Source organism: Oncorhynchus keta, chromosome 16, assembly GCF_023373465.1.
Source record: "Oncorhynchus keta strain PuntledgeMale-10-30-2019 chromosome 16, Oket_V2, whole genome shotgun sequence".
NCBI classification, from domain to species: Eukaryota; Metazoa; Chordata; class Actinopteri; order Salmoniformes; family Salmonidae; genus Oncorhynchus; species Oncorhynchus keta.
The window spans coordinates 13,385,459-13,400,458 of record NC_068436.1 but is presented as its reverse complement, the minus strand read 5'-3'; the positions used below and the strand labels follow the sequence as shown (position 1 = coordinate 13,400,458).

General features: G+C 42.8%; 1 protein-coding gene across 1 annotated transcript in view; it reads right to left on the bottom strand.

Annotated features, from left to right (window-relative positions):
* The window catches only part of LOC118395562 (lipopolysaccharide-responsive and beige-like anchor protein), a 405,339-nt gene that overhangs the window by 301,152 nt on the left and 89,187 nt on the right, over window positions 1-15,000 (bottom strand). The window contains 6 exon segments of the mRNA XM_052464349.1: window positions 4,372-4,487; window positions 4,490-4,563; window positions 5,275-5,398; window positions 7,894-7,975; window positions 8,951-9,059; window positions 10,747-10,839. Of these exon segments, the coding sequence (XP_052320309.1) occupies window positions 4,372-4,487; window positions 4,490-4,563; window positions 5,275-5,398; window positions 7,894-7,975; window positions 8,951-9,059; window positions 10,747-10,839 (598 nt within the window).

Genomic DNA, 15,000 nt, shown 5'->3' with positions numbered 1-15,000 from the left:
CACTACTGTAAATACTGATGCAGGATGAAAACCCGGTCTTCTCCACCACTACTGTAAATACTGATGCAGGATGAAAACCCGGTCTTCTCCACCACTACTGTAAATACTGATGCGGGATGAAAACCCGGTCTTCTCCACCACTACTGTAAATACTGATGCAGGATGAAAACCCGGTCTTCTCCACCACTACTGTAAATACTGATGCGGGATGAAAACCCGGTCTTCTCCACCACTACTGTAAATACTGATGCGGGATGAAAACCCGGTCTTCTCCACCACTACTGTAAATACTGATGCGGGATGAAAACCCGGTCTTCTCCACCACTACTGTAAATACTGATGCGGGATGAAAACCCGGTCTTCTCCACCACTACTGTAAATACTGATGCGGGATGAAACCCGGTCTTCTCCACCACTACTGTAAATACTGATGCGGGATGAAAACCCGGTCTTCTCCACCACTACTGTAAATACTGATGCGGGATGAAAACCCGGTCTTCTCCACCACTACTGTAAATACTGATGCGGGATGAAAACCCGGTCTTCTCCACCACTACTGTAAATACTGATGCAGGATGAAAACCCGGTCTTCTCCACCACTACTGTAAATACTGATGCGGGATGAAAACCCGGTCTTCTCCACCACTACTGTAAATACTGATGCGGGATGAAAACCGGTCTTCTCCACCACTACTGTAAATACTGATGCGGGATGAAAACCCGGTCTTCTCCACCACTACTGTAAATACTGATGCAGGATGAAAACCCGGTCTTCTCCACCACTACTGTAAATACTGATGCGGGATGAAACCCGGTCTTCTCCACCACTACTGTAAATACTGATGCGGGATGAAAACCCGGTCTTCTCCACCACTACTGTAAATACTGATGCAGGATGAAAACCCGGTCTTCTCCACCACTACTGTAAATACTGATGCGGGATGAAAACCCGGTCTTCTCCACCACTACTGTAAATACTGATGCGGGATGAAAACCCGGTCTTCTCCACCACTACTGTAAATACTGATGCGGGATGAAAACCCGGTCTTCTCCACCACTACTGTAAATACTGATGCGGGATGAAAACCCGGTCTTCTCCACCACTACTGTAAATACTGATGATGATGAAAACCCGGTCTCCACCACTGACATGTACAGGTTTGGTCATTATGATTAAAAAAAGAGGCTAGAAGTGAATGTCTAATATCACCTTATTTAACCAGAATTATAGATTTGAAAAGAGCAGGAAGACTACATTAGGCAGAGGTGATTTCACTGTAATAATGTACAGTGGGGCAAAAAAGTATTTAGTCAGCCACCAACTGTGCAAGTTCTGATAAAAAAGATGAAGGCCTGTCTTGCCAACAATGACCTCTGTCATTGAACAAAGGGTATATAACAAAGTATTGAGATAAACTTTTGTTATTGACCAAAACTTATTTTCCACCACTAATTTGTAAATACTAACAAATCCTACAATGTGATTTTCTGGATTTTTTCCCCACTTTTGTCTGTCATAGTTGAAAAGTGTACCTATGATGAAAATTACAGGTTTCTCATTTTTTAAGTGGGAGAACTTGCACAATGGTGGCTGACTAAATACTTTTTAACCCCACTGTAAGATTTAATAAATCAGTGATAGAGGAGTCAGTGTTCATGTAATAAAAAATCATATGACTTAAAAACACAATGTTATTTTTGTGGGAAACGTATAAATTAATTTATGCAATTTTCATAAAAATTCACATAAGAAACAGAGGCACTTCTTTTCAATTTCGTAATATACACAATGTGTTCCAAACTGCAAATAAAACATGAAATGAATAGAGGCTTAGATGCATAGCAGAAGGTGTGTGTCTACAGTATGTAGATACTTCTGAACGCGTGTCTGTATTTATCAGGATGCTCCCGGTGGGCTGGTTAAATTGATGAGGCCTTGTTTCTCTGATTTTTGAGGTGCAGCTAAGGATGAATATTCAATGTGTTCAGAATAGGCTTTCTAGAAACCTCAGAGCAAAAGAGGAGACAATGTGTGTGTTTGTAGATTGGAGAGCAGCTAAGGATGAATATTCAATGTGTTCAGAATACTTTCTAGAACACCACACACACAGCAGACACGTAGGGAGAGACACACACACACACACACAGCAGCCGTGGGAGGAGAGAGCAACAGTGACAAACAGCTCTGGTGCTACAGAGGTGGCAGGAAATCTATCAAACCGGACAATAAAATTGCAATTGAGTTTCTCCAGCTTTTTTTTTTATAGCAAATGCATGTATCTGGATGGCTAGTGCCCGCCGCACCTACTCAATTCAAAGACTGCATGGGTCCCTCTGTGTGTGTGTGTGTGTGTGTGTGTGTGTGTGTGTGTGTGTGTGTGTGTGTGTGTGTGTGTGTGTGTGTGTGTGTGTGTGTGTGTGTGTGTGTGTGTGTGTGTGTGTGTGTGTGTGTGTGTGTGTGTGTGTGTGCTGCTGTTTTTAGATTAGTGCATGGGCACTGTAAACAGAGCTATGCAGCAAGAGCATTAATCTTGTGCAATTATGGGAAAGGGCAATTACCATCTGTCCAGTACTGAAGAGAATGATCAATTCCACTACTCAGTCGCACACATTTTTACACAGTGGCTGGTATGGCAGTGTCGTAAAGTGAAACTACAGAGCAGCGTGTGATTGTGGCCATGTGCAACGTGCTACAGCAATACGCTCGGGGCAACACACAACCCTAAACACACAAGGTGTTATTTACAAATAAACACTCACTTTGGGTTTATTTTCTACTGCACAGGACTGATGTCAATTGGACAAGCCTATGACTTTTAACATGTGTCTTCGCATCCGCTCCCAGCTCATTTAAAAAGGGTAACTATTCTTTAATATACAATATATCAATAAATATGTGAAGAATCATTCATGGTGTGCTTTCATGGAAAAAGAACATTTTTAAAGGTCTCATGAATAAATGCTGTGTATTTATTGTTAGTCTACAGTGTAGAAAGCAATAATCGTGATTTGATGTTTAAGCTTGTGTAAAACTCTAAAGTGAAATAGTCCTTATCATTTGTCTATGAACAGCTTTAGTACAAAAATGACATCACAAAAGGAAATGACTGAAAAATGCCTGTCTCTATAAGAGACTTAAAGTCCCAAGGCAAAAATGCAGAAACGGCAGCAGAATCATTTGGAACAGTCCAGCCAGAATTGGCGGTGATGTCATTTTGTAGCAGTCTTTGTTTGTTTTTTTCCACGTCTCCACAACTACATATTAACTCAGCACTGTCCTTACCAATGATATGAGAAATCCTTCAGTCAGATATGATAATGGATACACAGTTATTTTTTCGCATACAACCTTTAGGTTGGGTACACACGGACAGGGTTGAGGTACGTAAATGTTGAGGTCGAGAGTTTTGGTCTCGCAAATACTGTGCAACCAAGCCAACCAACTTCAGTCCTGAGAAGAGAGACAGAGCCAAATGGTGTAACTGTGCCCCCTAGTGGCCTTTATCCATCACTACATCCTCAGAACTCCATAGACATCCACCTCAACACAAAAATAGCCTAGTATCCCTCAACCAACCTTCAATCTGCCAAGCTTTATAAACCACCCACACCACAATCCGACACCGACCAAATTACTTCACTGCCTTGGAACCTGGCTCCGTAATCCAATATCAACAATTCATTTTTAAACAGCCTTTTTTTTTTAAATTGAGTTTCTGAAATAAGAAGAGCCGGCAGTTTATGTTTAACTAAAGAGTGGGAAACTCAATACATAAATAAATTACTAGAAGGGATGGAAGAGGAAAAATAACTGATTCCATTAAGCCAGCACACTGCCGTTTTCACATCATAATCAGCACAAGATTTCCACCAGGCTCGATCTGACGGGCACAGAGAGAGGCACTTCTGTTAGTCAGTCACTATTAATCTATGAGTGGGTCATTGAGGATAGGGGGATCTTTGGACATTTCCTCTGAGACTGTTATTATGTCAGGATGAAACTTAAAACATGGAAGCCCCTGACTGGCTGGATAGAGAGTTGAGATAGATCTTGACGGCTGAGCGCCCTGGAGACGCTGAGGTAGGAGAAAGGGCAGCGAGGTGAGTGGAGTCTAATTTCAGCTAAAGCTAAAGAAAGAGAGAGAAAGTAAGAGGAGAGTGAATGAGAGCGGGGAGAGTGTGTGTTCACAAAATAATGAAAAAGAGAAAAGGACGTAGCTAAAAAGAGGAGAGAGAGAACAAATAGATTGGAAGAGCAAGAGAAAGAGTCGACAATCCACAGAGACGTATAGAAACCTATCCAGAAGCCCTGGTGCTCTCCGTGAGACAGAGTTTGGTTGACCGTCTGATGGGGTTAATGAGCTCTCTGACCTTGGAGTGGGTGATGGACAGGGTGTCCACCCACACGCGCCAGCCGCCCCACTCGTACTTGATGGCGTGGTAGAGCAGGATGCGGAAGATGGCGTACACCATCTCAGTGACCTTTGCTCCTCGCTGCTCTTGGGGTTGATGAAGCACAGAGAGAGCATCCAATCCTGCCACACCGAGCACTGCAGCAGGCTCCTGATAAACACACACAAAACACACACAAAGATATGAGCGCTCCGAAGACTAAGCACTGTATATGCGTGCATACACACAAACATTTGAAAAACAATTCTACATACACAGCACACTCATGTAGTGTACAGATACACAATATCACACATCTTCAAAACATCCTGTACTCTGAGCATATGAAGGACAAAGCTTGTTGGCCTCACTGCAGTAAAGCCCCAGCACGGCGCCAGCATGAGGAACTGGGAGATGTAATCGGACAGGGGATGTATGCCAGGAAAACGTCCTGAACTCAACCAGAGGGCTGTACTGAAGTGATATTGGTGCCGACCTGGGTTCAAATAGTATTTGTTTCCTTTCAAATACTCCCTAGAGTGGATTGATTGCGCTTGATAGAGGTTGCCTGGCGCAACTGAACCAATGGAATAGTCGCAAAACTGCAAAGCTCCTCCCACCTGGCACTCGAGGGGGGCTCAAGCAAACCCTGAAAGTATTTGAATGATTTCAAATTCTATTTGAACCCAGGTCTTGTTTAGTGGTAGTCTATTGCAGAGCAGTCCACTCCGGGGCTGAGTCGTTCCTTAACTCCTGTTATATATGCTGTTATTGAACAGATCATGATCATGTCTGACAGGAAGACCCTGTCGTAGTGTACTATGTAGTGTGCTAGAATGTGGTGTACTTGGTAGTACACTTCAGGGCTGAGACGTTCCTTACCTCCGGTTATCTTTGCTGTTATTGAACAGTTTGATCATGTCTGACAGGAAGACCCTGCGCACCTCCATGCTCTCTGGGGAGAGGGGAGAGTTCTTCAGCAGGGCAGCGATCACCTTCAGGACCTCTGTCAAAACACAGGAAAACACGTTCTGTTAATGCCCCGTTACGGTGTCTGACACGGTTTAGTACACAGGCGCACTACTTTCCCTGCAGGGTTACTGACTCGGGTCGTACAGAACAGACGGTCAGCAGAGGAATGCAGAGAACAGACTGTTGTCTGTCATAGTATAATATCTTCATTCAAATAAGGAGTTTTTAATACTGATGCACCAAATAAGACGTGATTAAGCAAGAGACAGAATCTGAGAATTCATTTAAATAAATTAATACATTTAAATAAATTCTGATCGTTTTGAAAGTAGTATGAAAATTGTGACATGCTACAATACTGATTTTAAAACATTTTAAATATCTTAATATTGATACTGAATAATACCATTTTACTCCCTATGAGTGATTCAAATTGTGTATCCTAAATAGCAAAAATATAACGTATTTCTCAAATGAACACACTTTCCAAGAAAACAAATCAATTGCAGAGGGAGTAAGAGTCAGACCACAATTCAACAACACAATCAGACAATTCATCTCAACATGTGTGAATCATTGTGTCACAAGCCATCTTGATTTGACTGTCAGCAGACACCTCAACATCTATGTGGTGGAAACAATCAAACAAAGTTTGATATTGTTTCAACTCAGAGATGTGTGTGTGTGTTTGTTTGTGTACCACGCCTGCCAAAGTCCTATGCAGGCTTCCTGGAACCCTTTCTTTGGTTAACCTAAAGAGACTGGCTGTTTAGATGAATTATATAGACTATGTCAGTGTCCATTTAGCTTGAGTCAGGAAGGGGGGGGTATGATTTCACTTTGTCGTCTTGGACCTTGGTGGTAACCGACGGTAACCAACAAGGACCCCTCGCAGCCCAGACGTTTGTTGTTTCTATACGCCTTAGTCAATCAAATTATGAATCACTGAACTCCCACTGCCAGAAAATGACCTCTGCATGTTACTGGGGGATGGAGGGATGTGAGTATGGGGTCTTCCCCCCCATTTGGTCTTGGGTTCTTTCCATGGAGTTAATTTAAGGGAAACGGTACTTCCTTAGTTTGTTTGATTCGCTCTGACATTACTAAAGACTGCAATCAGGCCCATTTTGAGGCTTCAGAGCAGATAACATCAAGAAGAGAACGCAGGCAGCTACAGTAAAGGAGAAACAGACTCCATGGTGCTCCCATGGCTCAGAACTCCCATAAAGTGTGTTCAGTTCACATGCAAAAAGCACATAGGACTGTCTCCATGTAGTTTACGCTGCACACGACTGGATGCCTTTACCACAATAAAGGGCCTATGCTACTCAATGTGTGACTATGAGATGTGTAACCACACACACACACACACACAAATGAGGCTAAATTGTACGATTAGAGCAGGGTTCAAGTAAACCTCGGTTGTGATTTCAGCCTGACTCAGTTCTTTTCCCCCTCTCCGCCACAGCTGGGGAAGTAGATTCTCCCACATATGAAAAGGTTTTGAGAGCTGGCATGTGAAATTAGAGGTAAGTAATGGTCTGAAAATACTAGACGAGGACAGGTTGAGACAAGTACATTGATCAAAGCAATGAGGTTGCTATGGGCTTGTTACGTTGCATCAAACAGAAACTAAGCATGAACGTTGTCCCTCTTAATGAGGCATGTATAGAAAAATATGCCACTGGTAGTAAAGGGAAACAGCTACATCTCTGGGAGTATTACTTTAAAGGACTGTATGTGTACATTATAAGAATATTAAAAAGATAAACATCAAATGAGAAACCCTTTGCAGAAGACAGGACCATAATTCAAACCATATTAAATGTTTCTAATTGCCCAGAAAAACAGTACATTTGTCTGTGCGATACATTTTGAACTATACATTCCTGTTCCTCTAAACTCTTATTAAAAACACCACATAATGCAATAGTGTATCAACTTAATGAAATATTAAGTTGCCATGTTAGCTTGTTGCATCATTTCCCGGATGGGATCAAATACCTACTTTTGAAAAATGACAGTTGAGTTTCAAAAGTATTAACATTATATAATGCCGCAGGGCCTGGTGTTGATTTCATGAGGTGTTTAACGATGCACTCATTTTATTCAGTTCCACTTCAGCTGTTGTGTGAACATCAACGGAATAAAACTGATATTTCACAACTTTAATTTGCTGTGAAACATTATTTTTTTTAAATGTACTATCACAATATAATTTCATTACGTAGCTTTTTTTTCTCTCAATAGCTACTCGTCTTGATTATTTTTTCAAAACAACGATGGACTTAAAATGTACCAGCCCAACACGACCTCTTATAGCCCAACACGACCACTATTAGCCTAATCGTATATGATCACATACCGTTTGAGTAGTATAGTTTTGTAGCCTCAATTTATGCTCCACATTTGTTGGCCAGTATATAACAGTGGCAGCGGCCGTAAGGGAGAGGAGGCTCTCTAGGTCTGGTCAAGCAGCGGTAGGTAAAGGGGATTTATTTAGTGGTGGGTTGCCGAGGGGTGACTCACGCGGGTTGACAATCTTCACATTGGAGTCGGGGTCCGGATGCTGTTTATGGATCACTTGAGTGCAGATCTGCTCGGTCAGGATCTACGGAGAAGGAGAGGGAGAAAGTAGAGACGAGGGGAGAAAATAAAAGGGAGAAATAGAGGAGAGACATAAATACTTTTATGTGAATCTATAGCTCATAGTAACAGCACCAAGAAGTACATGAGTTCCACATTGCAATTCCACAGTCACAGTATTCAGTTCAACCAGGATCTGCACAGAAAAGGGAGAAATGAGATTTACATAAATACTTTCTGCATCTATAGCTCATACTAACAGCACCAGGGAAGAGGTACATTGGGCCATACAGAAATCCACATATGTTCGTATGTGTTCAAGTCTTTACAGAAGAAATAGGTAACAAGAATCAGTGCCGAATCGAATAGACGGCAATATCTCACAGTAACATCAGAGGAATACATGAAATTCCCCCAGTGTCTCCTGTCAATCCCAAAATATATTTACAAGGTCAGATACAATGATTCCTGTGGAGTTTAATATAGTGTGCATTAATGTCCATCAAAAGTCTTGGTATGCCATTATAACATAGATACATTAACACAAATGACCATCATTTGAGTTATTACCAATGGGTAATGATAGAACATCATGATTCAAAACGGACTGCAATGTTTTCAGAAGGGATATGCTATTCAGGTCCAGACAGAAGGAGAATAGCTAGAGCTGACGCAGGCCACAGGAAAACTAGAGTTTAACTACACCTTCTATACAACTTAATCAAACAAACTATAAAAGTGTTAAATCACTCAGAAAACACACTTCTAATCTAAATAATGTGTTCTCAGAATTAATTAATGTGTAATCAGTGCATGTATAACTGAACTAATACAGTGATGGAAATCATCAGCCAATGCAAATACAAAATGGAGGGCAGTTAGTATTCGGATTTATGGGGGAGGCAAAGAGAAAATAGCTTCGTATGTCAACTACTACATTTTCTTATAGACTCTCCTACACATACACGGCAAGGAAGAGACGAGGGAGGGACTAACTGACCTCGAAGAGCACGTTGTAGGTTGTCATGCTGAACTGGTTGGAGTGGAGCAGCAGTCGCTCGTTGAGCAGGGAGAAGAGCCCGTGACCCAGCATGACCTCTGACTTCCTCCTGGAACAAAGGTCAAAGGTCAAACGGTCAGTGAGTATCCATTGACATTTGGTACCAGCGCACTGATCACTATATCCACAGTGTATCGTGTTGCACTTAATTACATGCAAACATTTTAACTAGACAGTTAACTATAAATTAACAAAAGCATTATTGGCACCATTGTATGGTATAGCAAGCAATGTTTCCAAAATGTTGGGCAGTACATATTCCATTTTGGGCTGTCGGTCAAGGACTGGTTGAGGACAGACAAGGAAAATTCCCGAAGCCATAGGGTGAGTCACGGACTATGAATGTTTGTGAACCGCCGCTTGTGTAAGTTTACCAGTGCATCAGAACACATTTGAACACAGTTGAAAGACATGAAAAAAAGCAACCCTGCAGAGGCCTGTCAGGACCCTTCAAAGACAAGTATCCCTCAGAGCTTTCATCTCTGAGTATCACGCATCTGTACATATTCTGGGATGATAAAGATGGTATTAGTCAGACAGCAAAGAGTCTAAGACTTTTTCTCTCAGGTCCCCCTTCCAGCATTAGGGAACATCCTCTACACACGCACGCATGCCCATGTCGATTTCTAAGGGCACAAGCACTGTTTATGACAAACTGTTTGGTCACCTCTGTTGGCGGAGAGAAAATGTTGCAAATTTAAAGAGCATTTCCTGCAATTTGACTTTTTTTTTAATGGGGTGCAGAGCAAATGTTGCAGTTTTAAAGCATGTCCAATGTGTTTTCATGTGATATGTCTGTGACTCAAGACATTACAACAACATCTATGGGCTAAAACACCTAGCTAAAAAATGGTAGCTGACATGGGCTAGTTGATCTGGACATTTCTGCCAAGTTATAAATAGCTCTCTAAGGTATGCCAGGGAACGACATGACAAGGAAAACTGATGATGCACTACCCAATTTAGAAATTGCACCTTGTGAAATTCTACTATTCCAACTTTCAAGAGAAAGTTGAAAGCTGGACTGTGTTCACGTAACAACAAAAAGTGTTTTTTTTTGGGGGGCACTGGGACTGAGGATGAGGCTAGGGTTGAGGAAGGGGATGAGTATGATGCTGGAGATGAGGCTAGGGATGTGGCTGAGGAATATGTACTACCACTGATCAAACGTTTGGGAGATCAAAAAGGAATCAGTAGAGTTGGAAATAGAGCCTCAATGAGACCTGCACTGTATTTCATCCTGGGTTGTTGTCTTTCGACTCTGACATCTTAATTGGTCGCTGAACCAAAGGAGGCTTATGAGTGGCTAATTTGTTATCTAAAACACTTCTACACAACTAGAGGCAATTTACTCTCCAAAGAGAGAGAAATAGAAGGGGCTTTAATAGCAGCTATTCATTTTACTACCAGGCTGAACGAGGATTAGATATGGACCTCCACCTGAATGAGACCCTTTTCTCTGTCGATACTCATCTCCATGATGGGATTATATAACTGAGGAGAGGCCATTTTGAATTGAAAACACTTTTGGCTGCCTGAAGGTAAATGACTATAGAATAGGAATAATTACATCAATGACTGAGTCTAACTGAGTCCTTTAATCTGGAACAAATATACATTTAATGTCCACGGCAGAATTAAGTGCTTTTATGCGACCAAACGTGCGGACAATTCTTAATAATATCCTACAGACAAGAGTACAAGGTAAGTGACAGCAACATATTAGTTGTTCTTACTTAGCGGGCAAGTGTTTGAGGAAGTAGCCCAAGACTTTGAGTGCCTGAACTCTGATTCCTTCACTGTTGGAAGCCAGCAGCTTGTAAATGGCCCTGTACAGAAACAAAGAAAAACACACAAATAACTAATTTAACATATTTAAGCAAATTTAACAGTTTCTCAAATTATAAAACCTAAAAGAGTGTATCAGAACCAAACATTTACAGAATCACTTCATGACAGATTATATCTGCTTTGTGAACCTACTATACAGGACATCTACTTGGGTAGTAAAATAGAGGAGGTTGGAGCCTTTATGAGTGGCCAGTAAAATGACAAGGCACCCAAAATGCGCGTCAGACAAAGATTTCCAGAAGCCTTTAAAGTGGGCCTATATCAGACACCAGCCCAGACATTGACACACTACATTTAACCCCCTGTGACAGAGAATGCAAACAGGGTGACTAAATAAGCTACATAAATCTTGTGCGCCGTCATCGCCGAATGTCAATAGTCCTGCAGATAAAGGATCAAATGAAGCCAGTAAACCATCTGTATTGGCCTCGGTGTCATCTGGCTTCATTTTGGCTTCATGAAACAAACAGAACCATAAGGGCACATCTGAAATGGCAGCCTAGTCCCTTTATAGCCTCTGGTTAAAAGTAGTGCACTATTATACAGGAAATAGGGTACCGTCTCCGGCACTACAAATGTAACACGGTACCATTTCGACGGCAAACACAAAGTAGGCTCACATCACAGCGATCTTGTTCTCAGAGGCCGCAGGGCCTGTGGTGGAGTGTGCGCCACCCGTTGCCACGGAGATGACGTTATAGTTACAGTACCGTCATAGAAGTCAAACGACTGGAACGGGCACTCCCATTGGAGCTCTGTGATGGGCAGCGGGTCATTCTATTCCTGAAGCTCACCGTACTCCGTTGCGCTGATCAAAGGCCTGCACCATGGAGCCGTGATGCTCCGACATCAGAGCCACCAGCAGCTGAAGCACATCCATTAGATTGTCGTCCTGGGAAAATAAATACAGTTGTACTGAATTGAATGAATCAGACCAAGGAGGAGGCCCTGTTGTTAGCATTATTAGCAATATGATAAATAGTGTGTGTGCGCGTGCTAATGGGCTCGCAATTAGCATCGCCTTTCACTGTGGAGTCATGCAACCCAACGAGAGATGAATAGTGTGTGGCTAGTGGGTGTGCTGTTACGCCATGTATCATCATGAAGCAGACACCAAAACACACCCTACTCTACAGACACCCACATGGATGCAGAGTACCCACAAACACAGGCATTGACCATGTAAGTGCAATAATTAATACTGTTTATTTTCGCACTAATTATTGATTAATTGGTGACACACAACATCAAAGATCAAACCAGTGCACCGTTTCCATCTTGATTAGTAATGGTCTACGGAAACAGATCATTCGTCATTGATAACGAATGTTGATGGAATGAATAATACATGGAAACAAGGGAATTATCTGATGAATGAACAATCCACAGAAGACTGCAGAGCTCCTGAAGGAGAGCAGTTAATCCCCCTCGTTCCTGCAGGGATCATTCCTGCTTGTTTTACAGCACCATCATTTCTCTATGCATCACTGCAGTGTAAACACAGAGGCTTCTGTGAGCGAGGGCTTGGTGAAACTGGGCAATGGTTCAAAAGAGCCTGGTCGGTTCCCCGGCACAGTGTGATTGGTCTGTCTATCTATAGCAGAGAGGAGAGAGGGTCTGGGAGGCCAGAGCTGTTGGCTTAGAGTGCCACCTAGTGGGCAGTTTTATACCTGAAAACTGTAAAGGAGCATTGAGTAAGAACGAACAGGAATTCCTGGAGAGTGGATACTGCATGGTGCAGATGCATACTCGTTTTAACAATAAAGTATCTATTGTATAAAAGTAGTGCACTGTATAGGACATGATATTTTGAATGATCTTTAGTTGTAACCTCATGCATGGTGAGCAGGTAGTTGAGAATACTCTGAAGCTCATCTTCCTTCACTCCGTAATCCTGAAAATAGAGAGTGCAAATATAAATCTAACTTTTCACCGATCATAGTTATTGGAGATTAACATTAGGTGCAAAAAGCGAAATATATATACATTATTTTAATATCATACAAGATTCTCATTATATACACACTAACCTTCATTATGAGTTGTTTCACAAACAGCAGCAGAAAGGCTCTGAGAGAGTGGATCTCCTTCTGATTGGGTCTCGGACCGTCTACACAGACACACAACACAGACACACAACGACAGACACACAGACAGACACACAGACAGACACACGCAGACACGCAGGGACAAAGTCATTAGAGAAGGTCTGTTTTCAAAAGGATGTTATTTAGGGACGCGATGCAGAGTGCACAGCTGTAGGTAGACAATACAACATGTTTATTCTAGATTTAGCAGACAACAGAGGTACAAGAAGGACAGGAAAGCACATTCTGCAGGGGACACAAGGACTGGATGTTCAACTTCCATGGCAACACTACACTACGGTCTGGGGTGGAGAGGTATCAGTCTGTATCAGTGTGTGTAGAAAAGTGTGTGTTAATGGAAATATGAAAGAGTGCGGTGTGTGTGTAGGGAGGCATGTGTGTGTTCTCTTAATGAGGCCCTTGGGCGTGACTCCGCTGCGGTCCTGGGGGTTGACGACCCAGTAGTAGTACTTGAGCGTGTGCATGACCTGCAGGACCGTGCCCACCCTGCGGATGGCGTTGTAGATGGTCACCGTGCTGATGAACTCAGTGGACAGGTAGGTGTACAACACCAACTGCACCTGGGGGTGAATGCACACACACACACGTAAGAACACATACAGTCGACTAACCGATGCCCCCACACATTGACTCTGTACCGGTACCCCCTGTATATAGCCTCGCTATTGATATTTTACTACAGCTCTTGAATGATTTGTTACTTCATATATTATTATTATTATATATGTATTTTTTTTTATCTTTTTTTACTAACTATAACTTATTTTTCTTAAAACTGCTTTGTTGGTTAAGGGCTTGTAAGTAAGCATTTCACTGTAAGGTCTACATTCGGCGCATGTGATTTGATTTGACGTGAAAAACCCAGCATGAGGTGAGGCAGAAATCAAATCCAATAACCTAATCTACTGAATGGTGGGCTGTCGCTCTGATGTACTGGAGGAGAGATACAAGGAACAGAGTATGAAAGGATGATGGTGGGATGGACAGAGGTGGGCGTGTGTGTTTGCCTGTCTACACGTCACATGTGCCCGTGCATGTGTGTGTGCCTTCATGTGCTTGCACAACTGTGTCCTTGACTGTGTGTCGCCATGACTGTGTGTCACCGTGCATGCGTCACCCGCCGCCCTGTGCCAGTACCTCTCCTCTCTTACCTTGGCAGGGGCATGGATCCAGATGGCAGGGTTGAACAGGATGTGGTCACACAGCTGCTTGAGCAGCAGGACGCCGTTCTGCAGGTTGCTGAGGTAACGGGCGAAAGCCAGCACGATGTCCAGCACGGACCGAGTAACATGCACCTTGAAGACTACAGAGGAGGGAGGAGGAAGGGAGGGAGCAGAGGACACCCAAAGAAAGGTGAATCAAGGTTAACTCTGTGTCTAACAAGCCCACTGTCAGCTGTGACCTCTAAATGCAGCTAAGCAAGTCGAGGCCATAGATGTAAATAGACATTTAAGTAACTATATACCTGACCACACACATGCAGACACAATCAACAAGCTACCAGATGTAGGGGCGTTTAGCACTGGTCTCAGAACAGACAAATGCAGTATGGAATTGGAGGGGCACAGCACTGAGGCTGAAGGACAGACAGCTCACTATCTGCTCCTCTCTGATGTAATGGACAGAGTGCTGGGAAATCATATTATCCACCTTCCAATTTCAGCACAGAACAGCAATTAGAATGGACGAGAGGAAGACTGCAGAGTGTGAATGTGTCTCTGGCGAGGGTGTGTGTGTATCACGTCTCTCACCTTCTCCAGGGTGTAACCGATGACCAGGAAGCCCTTGCAGGCCAGGACCTGCTCTTGCATAGCCACAGAGTTCTTCAGCATCTCCATCACAAAGGACAGCAAAGTGCAACTGGGGAGAGAAGAGAGTGGTTAGCTGCTGAGTAAGACTTGCCCCTTACAGGGTATATCCTATAGCTATTGTCTAAAATAATGAGGGTGTCACCATTCTACCATTCTGCTGTGAGAACACAATCTATGCAACACCTTCCCCTTGAGGGCAGACAACAGCCCTGATTGAGAA